This window comes from Cotesia typhae, unplaced genomic scaffold (assembly GCF_013202065.1).
Source record: "Cotesia typhae breed Kobodo isofemale line unplaced genomic scaffold, CoteBio_Ctyphae contig_11, whole genome shotgun sequence".
Classification (NCBI taxonomy): Eukaryota; Metazoa; Arthropoda; class Insecta; order Hymenoptera; family Braconidae; genus Cotesia; species Cotesia typhae.
The window spans coordinates 4,883,432-4,897,157 of NW_027423711.1; the positions used below are offsets into that span (position 1 = coordinate 4,883,432).

Genomic DNA, 13,726 nt, shown 5'->3' on the forward strand with positions numbered 1-13,726 from the left:
ATATATAAAAAAAAAAAAATACTAATAAACATTTATGAGATTTTTATTAATGACACAATTATTTTAGGTAATTTTTTTTTTTTTCTCGTGCAAAGTTTTACAAATACAATACAAACGTAAAAAATATTTCCAAATGCAGCTGTTGTCATATATATATAATGTAAATTTACATTTACAGTCACATATGTATATCAATTCGATCATATTGTGTACATAAAAAACATTTACATTAATATTTAATAGATTTAAAAGTTACAAAAATTTATATATTCATTTTTTAAAAAATCTCAGCAGTTTATTATAATGAAATAGCGTTACTTAATTTTTTAATTAATTAATTATTTTTACATAAACAAACTATTGCAATTTAGCCGATTCACATACATAAAAAAGTTATTTTTATTATTTACTTGGATTTATTTACAACGAAAATAATGACCAGAATTACTCACAAGCTTACATAACTATTTTTCATTTATTATATTAAATTTCAGATAATTTATATAAAATTCAGCGGCGTAGTCACATTTATTTTTAATTAATATTATTTATATTATATATTAACATTTAAATTAAATAAAAAAATTTTTTTTTTTTAAATTTAATTATTTAAATGATCTGTATAAATATAATAAGAACCGTAGAAATATTTACTGGTTAATTGTTGCTTTTACTATTTTATTTTTTAGTCAGATATATTATCAATTATTGAACCTTTGATCGTTATTTATTAAATTATTAATATTATTATTATTTATAATAATTTATTAAATGTCGAGTTGATACTCTTGATTAATACTGTACTTGATTTTTAAAAATTCATCACTTTCACCTCACACAGTCTGTCCTTATTTGTAAAGACATCAATACATTTTTTTTTAATTGTTATTATTATAATTAAAATATATATTGACACAAAATATGATTTATTGCATTGTATACAGATGCTTTACATAAAAATTATCGCCATTATATTAGACCGCTTCTTTACTAAAATTAAAAAGTATTAAAAATTTGTAAATTTTTTTTAGCAAACTGGTAAAAATAATAATAATAATATTTATTATTATTGTTTTAATTTTTATTGCCTCGGTATTTTTATTTCTTGTAAAAATATTAATTACGTTGGTGATTTATAGAGTGGACTCTACTCCTCGAGATGATGGAGTAAGATCTTCTGAGTGTCGAGTGTGAGATGAGTCTAGAGAAGTAACAGAGTCGCTGTCGTTGCTGTGTGGACTTGAATAATTCGCGGCTTCCTGCAGTCTCATCAACATATTTAACTGAAACACAAATTTACTCAATAAGTCCACTGTTTTATTATTATAAATTTATTTATAGATTTGTGTTAATATACAGACAAATCAAGGTCTGGTTATTGCGATGGTAAGAAATAATAGATTCATTCATTAATATGGATAATAAATTTAAATAAATAAAATTTTTAATTTTTTAATTTTCTTTAAGTCCATTTTTTAAATAATTTTTTTTTGCTATAATTTATTTGTTAAAAAAAATTAAAACAATTGTAAAGTGACAGTTAAATTTAATATCATGAAATATAAATTCTAAAAACTTACCAATGGATCTCCTTCAGTATCACTGTGCGCGCTGCCAAGACTTTTAACACTAGAAGCTCCAACTCCGGGATTATGCCCGGAATTAACGACATCATACCCAACTTCCTCGGGCCTCAATCTCATAAGATTATCACTCCCACCATGAACAGCATGTGCGGAAACCCAAGGATAACTGTTGACAATAAACTGCGTCGGATCCTCCCAGCCGCCATCAGTGTTCCCGTTTCCACTGGCGCGTCTTCCATACAACGTCAGTCCTTCTCTAACAGCCTCAGTGAGGTAAGGCATGACCGTATAATTCCACAGATCAGTGAACCAAACCTGAGATCCAGCGACCTGCATCGGACAGGACAGGAACAACCTGGGACCAATGGTAACATCGGAACTGCTGTGAGTCTCCAGGAACTTATTCAAGTGCAGCCAGACCCTGGGCAGCCACTCAACGACAGCAGCCATCTCTGCGTTCCTGGAACCGTCTTCTCTGAGCTCGTGTTCCAGCAGCTTTCTGCGTAAGTACCTTCCCAGGAACCCTTTGACAGGTTCCATGTGGTTCGCACAGAGCACCCATCGGAAGTTGTGATGCAGTTGCAAGTTAGTGGTGCTGCAGGTCGCCTGGCTCATCGTTCCAATGATCGCTGGGCAGGACAGGTGTCTAGTTCCCAAGAGTCCGCTGAACAATTCGCCCAAAGACGCAGCATGCTGCAAGTTCTCCAAAATAATTACTCTGGGTAATTCATCAGCTGCGTTGGAGTCGCAGCGTTCAGCAATGTGCGCCAAGTATTGTCTCAACTCCTTGCTGGACTTGTGATCAACATTAAAGGTCGCCACAGCAGCTGCGTCTTTGTTTTCCCCGTCAGAGTCAGAATCCACCAAAGCGTGGGCAAGTTTTCCAGCAAGGTAGCTCTTCCCGGTTCCGCTGGGCCCGCAGAGGATCACGCGACGGTGCTCCGTCAGGAGATTGATTAACCTCTGGACTATCGACCTAGGGATCAGCGTGTCGATTGCCAACCAGGAGTACCCGCTGAGGACCAGGAAAATTGTTTTGACGTGACCTATCAAGTACCCGCAGGGCAGCAATTCAGGATGCTGAGAGTCCGAAGTGCATCTAGAAGCTTCTCCGAGGTGGTAGGAAGAGACACACTCAACTCCCAGTCCTAAAGTAGTCACCGGGTCCACCCGGGAGACGTAGTCCTTGAAGCAGCGGCGCACTGTCGAGTCCAAAGAGTCCCAGGTGGTCTTGTTGGAGATGCACACGCTCGCGATAACGCAGTGAGGCGGCTCGCTGCTAATTCCGTCGGTCAGTAGGTTCAAGTTGAAGCTATTCTCGCTGCCCAGGTACACTGCCACGTGGATTCGCTTCCCGTCGGTCTCCTGCTCGATTACTGGCTCTGATGTTGTTGAAGGGTATGTTCTGGTGCTGGGAACGATTGGGTGTTCCGGAACTCCCAAGTCTTGAAGCTGTTCTGATGAATGCTCGCCGTTAGAGAGCGCTGCTACGCTCGACACGACCTCTGTCATTGAGAACCGGCGTTCTGGGTCGCTTGGCAGGGATGATTGCGACGAGGTTAGTGACTTTGAGGTTACTAGGCGCTGCAGTCGCTCGTTGTTCTGCTTCAGGTTCAGCATTTCGTTCTGGAATTTTTTTATTGTCAGGTTAATTTTGTTCGAGAATTTTTTCTCGATAAATAATAACTGTTATAAGAATTATCAAGCTCGAGTGGTTTAACTGGGTGTAATTTTATAGTTGATGGCATTGAGCAAGTTTTATAAGTCGATCTATTATTTAAATTTTTTATTTATTAAAAATTATTCTGATATTTTTTTACCTTGATAAATTGAAAATTATTATTTGCAAAATATCAAAAATTTTTTTTAATAAAAAAATTAAATAAAAAGTTTTTAATTTCTTCATTAAAAATAGTTAACAAACAAAAATGAAATTCATTTTACGACTTAAAATAAATGACTAATAAAAAATAAAATTTCACTTCTTTCATTAAAATTCATAAAATGTAATCCGTTTTACGACTTTGAAATAATAAGTACGAGTAAAAAAAATTAAATTATAATTTTTAAACCATAAATCTTTATAATTAAAAATTATTAAGCGTGTAATTAATTGATAAGCATAAAAATGTAAATATTTAATGCCGTTATTCAGTGAAAAAAAAAATAATTTTTCCATCCTAGCCACTGGGATATTAAATATCAATAAATAGACGAGCGCGTTAATAAAAAAAAAATTAATTTAGTTAAATAATAAAAATTTTTTTGGCTTAAATCGACACAATAAAATTTTTTTTCTGTACAGGAGTTGAAATTTATTATATTAAATAATACTTACGCGCATCTTAATAACAGTATCCTTGAGTGACTCCAATTGATGAGCAGAAGACAAAGCCTCGAGCCTGATGTCAGTGAGCACCATGTCCTTTTCTCTTAATTGTTTCTTGAGCTCATCAACGTCTTCATCTTCTTTGGCATTGTCCTTCTTGTAGAGCGCGGAGCTGCTCTTGCTGGCAGACAGGGCGTTCTCATGCTCGGGTGATTTTTGCTGTCCGTTCACCTTCTGTCCTTGATTGTCGTGGTTATTTTTGTCGTGCTTGACCGCCGTGGGCAATCGAGGACTGTTGGGGGCGCTGAGTTCTCCGGGAATCCGCGGAACAGCGGAGTCCTTGCAGTCCTCCGCGTCGGAGACCGAGCCGTGGCGATTTTTCCGTGACCTAGAGAACGCCTTGGAGAAGGAGCTGCGGAGCCAGCCTTTCTTTTTGTGGTGGCTGCTCACCGAACACGCGCTGCTTAAGGAGTTTAGAGAAGTCACGCTGTCTGCCGATAGCTGCCGAGCCATTGACGAGCCCTGATGGTTGCTGAAACCGGCGCAGCCCGTCGACCCTGAGTCTGAGTCTCCTAAGGTATGTCTTCGTCCGCTCGGTGATGTACCGTTATTCAGGCTTGCCTCGGCACTTTGCTTTCGTAGGCGCTCTATTGTGTCCCGCAGTTCTTGCAGCTCCGAGTCCTGCAAAATTTTTATTTTTTTTATTATCAATTTTATTTTTTAAATTTCAATTCATTTTAAATTCAATAAATTTATATAATTATTCATTTAGTCAAACTAAAAACCTTCGTTAAATAAAGTAGCAATTAAATAAAACTAAAAAATAAAATTCATTTTTAAAGCGCGAGTAAATATTTGTAATTTGCAGTTAATGATAATGATAACGATAAAGTCTCTTAAAAAAAAAAAAAATGAAACAGAGCATTTATTGATCCAAGAAAAGATAAAGTTACTTTTAAACGAGACTGAGGTCTTGTATATATTATATATTACATATTATTAATATTAATTTAAAAAATAATGAGGAAGATGATACAAGGGTGTTGTATATTTATAAATTTCGCGAAGATTAAAATTGTTAATTTTATTAACATATGTTTATGTTTATCGGGTAGTCATTACTACCAAGCCTGTGATGTTTCAGCCAAACAAGTTTGTATGCCAGCAGGTGCAGACTATTTTATATTTGGCGAATTCATGGATAATATACTACATATAATGTAATATCCTAAACGAGCTTCAAGCGTTTAGTAGATTAATGTACATACTACAGCACAAATCTGGTTCTATTTGTTTATTATGTTTGACTACTAATTAGAGCTCCGTCAATATTCAGCTTAATTATCCTTTGTAATTATTTGATTAGTAGTAATTAAAAAGATAAATTGGATTTTTTAATTTTTTATATCAAAATTTTAATGTCTGTCCTTTTTTATTTAAAAAGAAAATTCAAGTAAAAATATTTGAAGGTAAATAAATATTTTAAATAAAATTTTTATTATTATTATTATTATTATTATTTATAAAAAAAAATTAAAAATGATACTAAAAAAATTTTTAAGTCGAAATAATAATAATAATAATAATAATAATAATAATAATAATAGTAATAATAATAATAATAGCTTTAAAATAATCCAGATTATACTCATTATAATCTGGATTATACTGGCTACTATCTGAAGTTTTTTTTTTTTTTTTTTTTTGTTCACTATAGATATCACTGAGTATAATCTGGGATGATATCCAGTGTCATCTTATTCTTTTCGTGTAGAGTCTAGTTTAATAATTAAATTTTACTAATTACTTTTAATGATAAAAAAAAATAAATCAAAATTAAAAATTGATATAGATTGAAAAATAAAATGAATTAAAATGACTTAGAGAATTTGTTTCTATATTTTTCCCTAAAAATTATAACGGCTTGTAAGTATCGGTAGAGTTGAGTCTAACAGTTTCAGTTGGTTTAAAAAAAAATAAATATCTAGTCCCACGAGCGGCATGTAACCCATGAATCCGTGACTTAGTCCTGGCACAATGAACACAATACAGAACCGGAAATTACATTACTAAGCTTTTTAAAAATTAACTCACCTTTTTCTCGGCGGTCGCTGTGAGCTGCTGGAGCCTTTGGGTCATGTTCGACAGGGACTGCTCGAAGGCTGACACGACGTGGGCCTGCAACAAAAATATAACGTCCATTCAGAAAAAACACTTTACAATTTACAATCCCCATGTGCCAAGCTACACTTTATCGGTCCATTCTCTCGGTAGATTCTAATTATTCCACTTTCTTATTCTCATTATCCATTATATTACTTATTACTTAATATTAACAAATGATATAATTTGTAGATTACAAAATTAATTGCATATACTTAAGGCTTTTTCTCAATAAATTATACAATCGATAGTATTTAACTACTGTATCATTATTGAGAAATTTATTAGATAAAGTTTTTTTTTTTATAATAAAATTATTGAGCGTAGGAAGATATAATTTTGAAAAAAAAAATTTAGATGTTACTTAATATATTGAAGGACCATAATTGAGTAATTTTACGCAGTATTTAAAGATATTAATGATTAAAAATTAAAAAAAAAAAAAAATAGGTAATATCTTAAAAATTGCACATAAAAAAAATTTATAAAATTTTTCTTGAACCGACAAAAATTTTTTCCTTTTAAAAATATGAATTTTTTCAATAAAAAAATTTTTTTTTCAAGAAATTGTAAAAAAAAAAAAAAAAATAAAAAATTAACATGAAAACATTTTTTATTTAATTTTAATTATTTATTTTTAAACAAAAAAAAAAATAGAAAAAAAATTTAGAAGCTGTTAAAGTTATTTTAATATCAATTTTTGGCAGATATAAATTTTTTTTAATATTTAAAGCTTCAAATTTAATTTTTTAACTTTAGATTTAAAAAATTCCCGCTTTTTTACCATAAAAAACGTCATTTTCAACTACAGTCAAAGAATTTCACCACTAGAGCCATCTTTTAGGACTTCTAAAAATTCTACAAAATAAATTAATAATCCTGTTTAGTTCTAAAACCCGAAGGTTGATAAAATATCAGCCGGCAATTGATCTCCGACCTTGACAACCGAAAAAAAAAAACCAAAAAGATAGATCTAACGGTTCCAGTCGTGTGGGTCGCCTTCTGGGTCAGTTTGCGCCTACACGACCACAAGATAGCAAGAGCCTGGTCGAACAAAACTAAAATAACGATAACAGAACGGAGCAAAAAAAAAAAAAAGACAAGTTAAAAGTTAATAATTAAATGTCAAGCGATATCTCGACTAGAGATGATCATCTGAACTCTGGAGATAGTGAATTAACAATTTTAAATAAGTAATAGACAGACAGTATATTCTTCCTTACTCGGAAGAGAAAGAGTTAAATAAACCCGTATAAATTTAAATCCAAAGATTGGGCTCTTGAATAATTTATCTAGGTTTAACAGCCGTTTTTAATATACTTATAATACATTTAAATAAGAATGCCAGTACACCAGTCGCGTTCCTATTACAATATCCAGCCTTGCTCTTGGAATCACTACAGCTTGTTTAAAGAGTTGCCGATTTATCTTCCGACTTTACTGATAAAAAATATCACGTGAGATAAAACAATCTTCGGGCCTTATAGACTTAGTTGAGTGAAGCTAAATAAAAGCACAGTCCTAAAATTACGGGGAGGATTTGTTTAAGGATTTAAAATACCATTAATTTATGGTATCAGTCTCATGCCAGACTACATAACACGTACACTCGAGATTACACATATTTAGCTTTTAAATAAACAAAAAAAAAAAAAAAACAAAAAAAAAAAAAAAAGTTCCGTTTTATTCTACGGAATGCCATGAGTATGATTGACGGGTTTATCCGATTCGTTCTTTATCGTCTTCTCGGTAATAATTTGCGGTACTCTACTTTGCGAGTATCAAGTACTCCTGATCAGTATGTATTTATATATACTTTTGATATGAAGTACTAAGTACCCGAGGATTGCTTCAGAAATATCAAAGTAATTATACGGCGTGTCGAGTTTCGGATAATTGCAAGTAGAGTTTTAACTTCTTCCAGTGGAAGTTTTATTTAAATATAAATAAATTTTATTGTAAACACTGACTTGAACGTGCAAGCTGAATCAAAGGTGCTGCGGACGGAAATTCATACAACGCAACAACGCATGACAATACCTTCCACGTAATTATAATAATAATGAGGAAACATTATTCTTCTTTGTATGTCCAGTTTTTAGAGTTAATAAATCACTTGCAGGGTTTTGAATATTCAAAATAATTTTTTTTTTGTTAAGAAGAAAGCTGGAAATTATTTTTAAATGTTGCAAAGATTAAAAAATTGAAGAAAATTTAATTTTTAGAAGATTTTAGGTAGTTTTTTTATTAGTTTAAAAAGAAGAAATGATAATTTAAATAAAATTTTTTTTAATTATTTTAAGTTCCGAAAGATGGCGCCAGTGGTAAAATTCTTTGACTATAGTTGAAAATGACGTTTTTAAAGTTAAAAAAGAGGGAATTTTTAAATCATTAAATTTTTTTCGCTATAATAAATATGAAAATAAATTTTTTAATCAATTGATAAAGTTTTTAATGTTAAAAAAAAAATTTCCAATTGTTTTTACTTTAAATAAAAAAAAAAAAATGGTGATTGTTTTTATGAGTTTAAATATTGTGACCCATAAAACTAAACAATTACCAACTAAAATAATTTTTAATTAGTCTGTTATTCAATATCGACTTAATTTTTAATCGTCCAGTTAATTGACCAATAAAAGTGTCTATGTCGATAGTCACAAACTAGATAACTAAGCAAATAAAAATGTAGGTAAACAAAAAAGAAGGTCTCGGCTGTAACTGTAATTATCGTTACATAATTTAGTTAGAAGTATTGAAGCCCACGGAGCACGAATGGACATCTGATCGGACATGTTATAGTTGTAATGTGGTTATAAATAATGGATGTATTTTGAGAGAACGAATCTGTGACCTGGATACCTGGCCGCTGCGGAAGTATTAACTAATCGGATAAATATCCGGTGATTTACTCCCACGCGGAACGCTGTTCGATAGATATCTATCTCTCCTATTACTATCCCATTAATCGAAGGTTTCTATCTCATCGATATCAATATTGTTATTTTAAATAATGTTACACTCCATTCACAATATAAATTAAGTGTAAGTATATATATATATATATATATCAAACTTGATAAATTAATGCCAGTCGATCACGATTTAAATGTTTTATTTATTACGTTCATTTTATTTAACCTTTTGATAGTTGGACTGCAATTTATAATAATTATTTGTCATTTGCTTTTGTAATTATTATTTCATTTTTTTTTAAATAAATAAATTATTTATTTTAAGAATTATTAATTATATTTTAAAAATTGCACTGAAAAAAATTGATGTTTAAACAAAAAAAAAATTTATAATGTTTAAATTGATCAATTGAATGGAAAAAAAAATAGCAAAATGATCAATTACAAATAAAATTCTCAAAAAAATATAATTTAATTACAGAAGCATATGTTTTCTCAATTTTTTAGTTCAATTAAAACACAAACAATTTTTTAATCCTACCGAGTATTAAAATGTTTTATTCATCTGACAAACTTAACGTCAGACAAAAAATATAAAATAAATGCTAAGACTAAACAGCTTTAAACCGAACACAAGTAAACTCTTGTCTCTCAGCTTCCGTACAAGTTATACGGTCAAGAATCATGTCATGTTTTTGCCACTGACTTCCAGGTCGCAGTCATCATCTTTTTATTACGGTACGCCCTCGAATAAACTGACTCGAGTCGATATATATAATAATATTACTTCAAATCAAATATACATACATTTTATATGACTGAGAACTTAATATCCACATCAACATCAACATCAACATTAACATAAAAAAATAACTTAAAAAAATGAAGAAATCAATTTTACTTAAAAAAAAAAAAAAAAAAAAATACTTCAATTTCTCAATTAAATTTGAATTAAGTTTTTTTAAATTAATTGTTTAAACAAGTTTAAAAAAATAAAATAAAATTTAATTGATACTGGTTAGACAACAATTTATATAATTATTTATAATTATAAAATAAATATCTAATAATTAAATCCTTGAATTTTTTTTACTCTTGGATGCGTCGCGAATTAAGTGGAGTAACAGTTGTTAAATACTGTTGTCTCTTTTGGATCCCGGTACTTTCACTGGGTCTTATTTCGTCTTTGGTTGCTCATTAAATCTTAAAGGTGCAATGTATAGTAATATTGTTATATTGGGTGAAATATAATATTAAACGTCACGGTTGTCGAGTGTGTAAAAGCGATTATTCTCTTGATAGCCAACGCCATACTTTGAGGATAAGTATTATAAGCAGGGCTTATGTGTAATATAATGTATTTAGATTTTAACGGAGAAACTTTAGTGTAATGTAATATTTTATGGGTAATCATTAATAAAATAATAATAAGTTACTTGTAAATTGAAGCTCGCTTATATTAATTTTACGCAACGCGCTAACATTTAATATCGTATCAATCGGATAAAATAACAAAGCTCGTGAATTTAATGGACAGGTGGTAGCGTTGATACAGCTGGAATTATTTTTCTTGGCAGGTTACCACTAAAAAAATTATTTACTTATGGTGTCGCTTGCTGACCGGTTAAAAACCGCTGAATTTGTGCTCTCAGCTGCTATGAATTGACTGATTTATTTATTTTGTAATTTATTATTTTTTGGATTAATTAGATTGATTTTTGTACTGATGAATTTTTGTATGAGGTATTTTTAATAAAATAATTATACTATTGTAAAAAATGTTTTGAAATTTTAGTTTAGTAATATAAAAATTGAAAATAATAAAAATAAATTTTTCCGACATTATTATTGTATTATTATTATTATTATTATTATTATTATGCTTTGTTAAATTGCACTGTACTTTTTTAAATATTGACGTTTTAAAAGATATAAGCTCATCTGGATGTTACACTCATCAAGAGCTTTCATTTGAGTACCCACATGCATTTTTGATATATTTTTCATATATACATATATATAATATATATATATAAATATATGAAAAATTGATGTGGATATTCAAATGAAAGCTCTTAATGAGTGTAACATCGGGATGAGCTTATATCTTTAAAAATGTTAATAATTCACAAGATACAAGGTAATTTCTTAATTACGTATCTAGATAGAGTATTTTCGAATACAGCTTAAATTCTTATCATAAATTGACTATTGGTGAAAATGATATAAAAACTTAAAAAAGGCACAACTCCAGATAAATTATTAAAAAAAAAAAGAAAAAAAAAGAAAGAAAGAATAATAATAATAATAATTAAAGCAAAGTAAGTGTCAAGCACGTCTAATTATTCAATCGAGTCTTGCCTACGCTTTCATTGGTAACATAACTACACAACATTCCATATAATATAACATTATACAAACGGCTCGTCATTCTTCGCATTTACTCTTGACATTTTAATATCTATAAATATAGGTATATACATACTAAAAATAATTATTATTTGACAGACGTCCTGTTATAATTCTCAATAAAAAACGAAATTGTCTATTTAAATAAATCGAGTCATTAATGATATTTATATAATGTAATTCAAGTAGGCAAAAATCTCCATCATTGCAACCACAATAATTATTACTATTGCAATAACTATTAATCTTTGAACTTTAACACCGCATTGTAAAAATAAAACTCACAGAGTGACATTAAGTAACAATTTACCTGTAAGGAGGGACAGCTACGGTGTCGATATTTCCTGGTGGCGAGTTCCCACCACGGTATCACATTTTCACAGCGCCTAGGTTTAACAGGATTGCTCACCGCGTGTTCATAAAGTGGTTCTAGCACGGGCACTGTTCCGGACAATCTTCTAGTGGGTAAAAAATCCCTCTCTTTGCCATTGCAAATACTATTATTATTACCCGTGGTCGAGGAGCCAGCCGACGAAACAGAAGAGGCCGAAATTAAGGACGAAGAAGAAGTGTTACCTCTTCTGGGTAGCGTCGCAAACCCTTGACAAATCGCTACCGACTCATCAGCCTCCAGCGAATTGTGTCTAGTCCTCAAAGTCCCACAATTATCCAAATTATTCTTCAAAATAACATCAGTCGTATCCAGCAAATAATTCCCGAGGATTTCGTTCCTGACATCAAGCGTGCTAAAGCTCCTGGTCGCATAATCCCGCTCACTATCCTCCATCTTGTCGGTAATGTCATCCACCACTCTAACCCTCCGACATCTCGCCGGTAACGTCTCGTACCTTCTTTGTCGACTGCAGTCCTCTTGACAAGTTCCACATCCATTTTCTCTCTTGATTCTCCGCTCGGGCAATCGATTCGACAGCCTTTTGATGTTCCTTTTGTCAAGAGTTGAACAGTCGAACCGATCCTTAAGAACGGCTTCCGCGTCAAAAGACTTAGATAGAAGCCGTCGTCTATTTTCGGACGGTGATCTCATCACGACTTTGTTATTGTTGAGCAACTGAAAATTGCCGCCATTAATGACACTATTATTATTAGAACTATTAAAGCCTTCGCTTATGGCATAAAGAGACTCCGTCGACTTGGTGGAGCAAGTGGCGGTAGACGTCGAGCCAGTTGAGTGTCTATTAGTGTTGTCGATTGACGAAGAACGCGGCAGTAATTTCGGCGGAAGCTTTCCCAAAGAATTCGGACGAACAATCTGGCTGAGCTTATTCTCGTCTTCACCAAAGTCGGGGCTAATTGGAGGCATGGGGGCCATGTTTCTCTTCCTGGCGAGGCTGTAGAGGGTTTCCTGATCTTGGACGTCTGATTTGCTGCGAATTACTCCGTAGCCTGAAGTGTAGCCGAGTTCTTCGTAGCTTTTGTCTATTTCGGCGATGTTCTTGTTTATGTCTTCAATGTACTTGGCAGTGGTGCGATACAAGTCGCCACTTGGAACGTAGTTACTGTCAATTGTGGGCTTTGGGTCTTTTGGCTTTGGAAATGGATTTGGAATCGCGTAAATTGGAACCTGCTTCGGCTGGTTCCGTCTTTTTGGCTTTTCCTTCTCTCTTTTCTGGACTTTGGGAGGCGAATCGGGAGCCACGGGGTCGTAGAAGTTCTCGATCAGCTTCTTCGGGGAAGATTCTAGAGACTTGATCGATTCTGAAGGTATAGAGTCGTAAAGTCTGTCGTCTGAAGGCTTTTGCTTGGCAAAAGTGTTGAAGACTTTCGGCTCCTGGGAATTTATGTCGGAGGATTTTTGCCGGAGGGTGCCGTAGTTCTCTTGCAGCTTTTTGCTGCAGGACTTCCCTTCGGACCATCTTGGAACCTGATGGATCTGGGTAATGTCCGAAACTACCGCCAGGGCGTACGGTGTTACGTCTTTTATGAACTCTTCGGAGTCTGATCGGTAGACCGCTCTAGGTCTGCTTCTTGGTCTTCTGATTGTTGCATACCCGTCGTGGACTCGGCGAGAGCACACGTTTATATCCATAGTTGTGGCACTTGGGGGGTTTTTAAGAGAAATTCATTGTGGTTTTTGGAATTGGGCGGTCCGAAATCCTGGAAATAAGGCGGTAAGACATTGTTGGCTCAAAGATTTCGGATTTTTATTTAAAATTGATACTTTTTCGGGTGATAATCGATGTTTTTTTTGGGAATAAAGAAATAAATTAAATTTTGGTTAAAAGAGTAGGTTTTTAATTAATTTTTGTACCAGAAAATTATTTTTTAAAATTAATAATTCTGGAGATATTAATTTTTGGAACTAGCAA

General features: G+C 32.3%; 1 protein-coding gene across 4 annotated transcripts in view; it reads right to left on the minus strand.

Moving 5' to 3' along the window:
- Nucleotides 1-25: 25 nt before the first annotated feature.
- Nucleotides 26-13,726, minus strand: part of Sick (sickie) — a 109,107-nt gene continuing 95,406 nt past the window's right edge. For all 4 annotated transcript variants that reach the window (XM_074245114.1, XM_074245104.1, XM_074245098.1 and 1 more), the window contains 4 exons: nucleotides 6,010-6,093; nucleotides 3,925-4,596; nucleotides 1,581-3,212; nucleotides 26-1,283 (listed from right to left, as the gene is read on the minus strand). In XM_074245114.1, coding sequence (XP_074101215.1) covers nucleotides 1,134-1,283; nucleotides 1,581-3,212; nucleotides 3,925-4,596; nucleotides 6,010-6,093 — 2,538 coding nt within the window. In that variant the 3' untranslated portion in view covers nucleotides 26-1,133. The remainder of the gene's footprint in view (nucleotides 1,284-1,580; nucleotides 3,213-3,924; nucleotides 4,597-6,009; nucleotides 6,094-13,726) is intronic.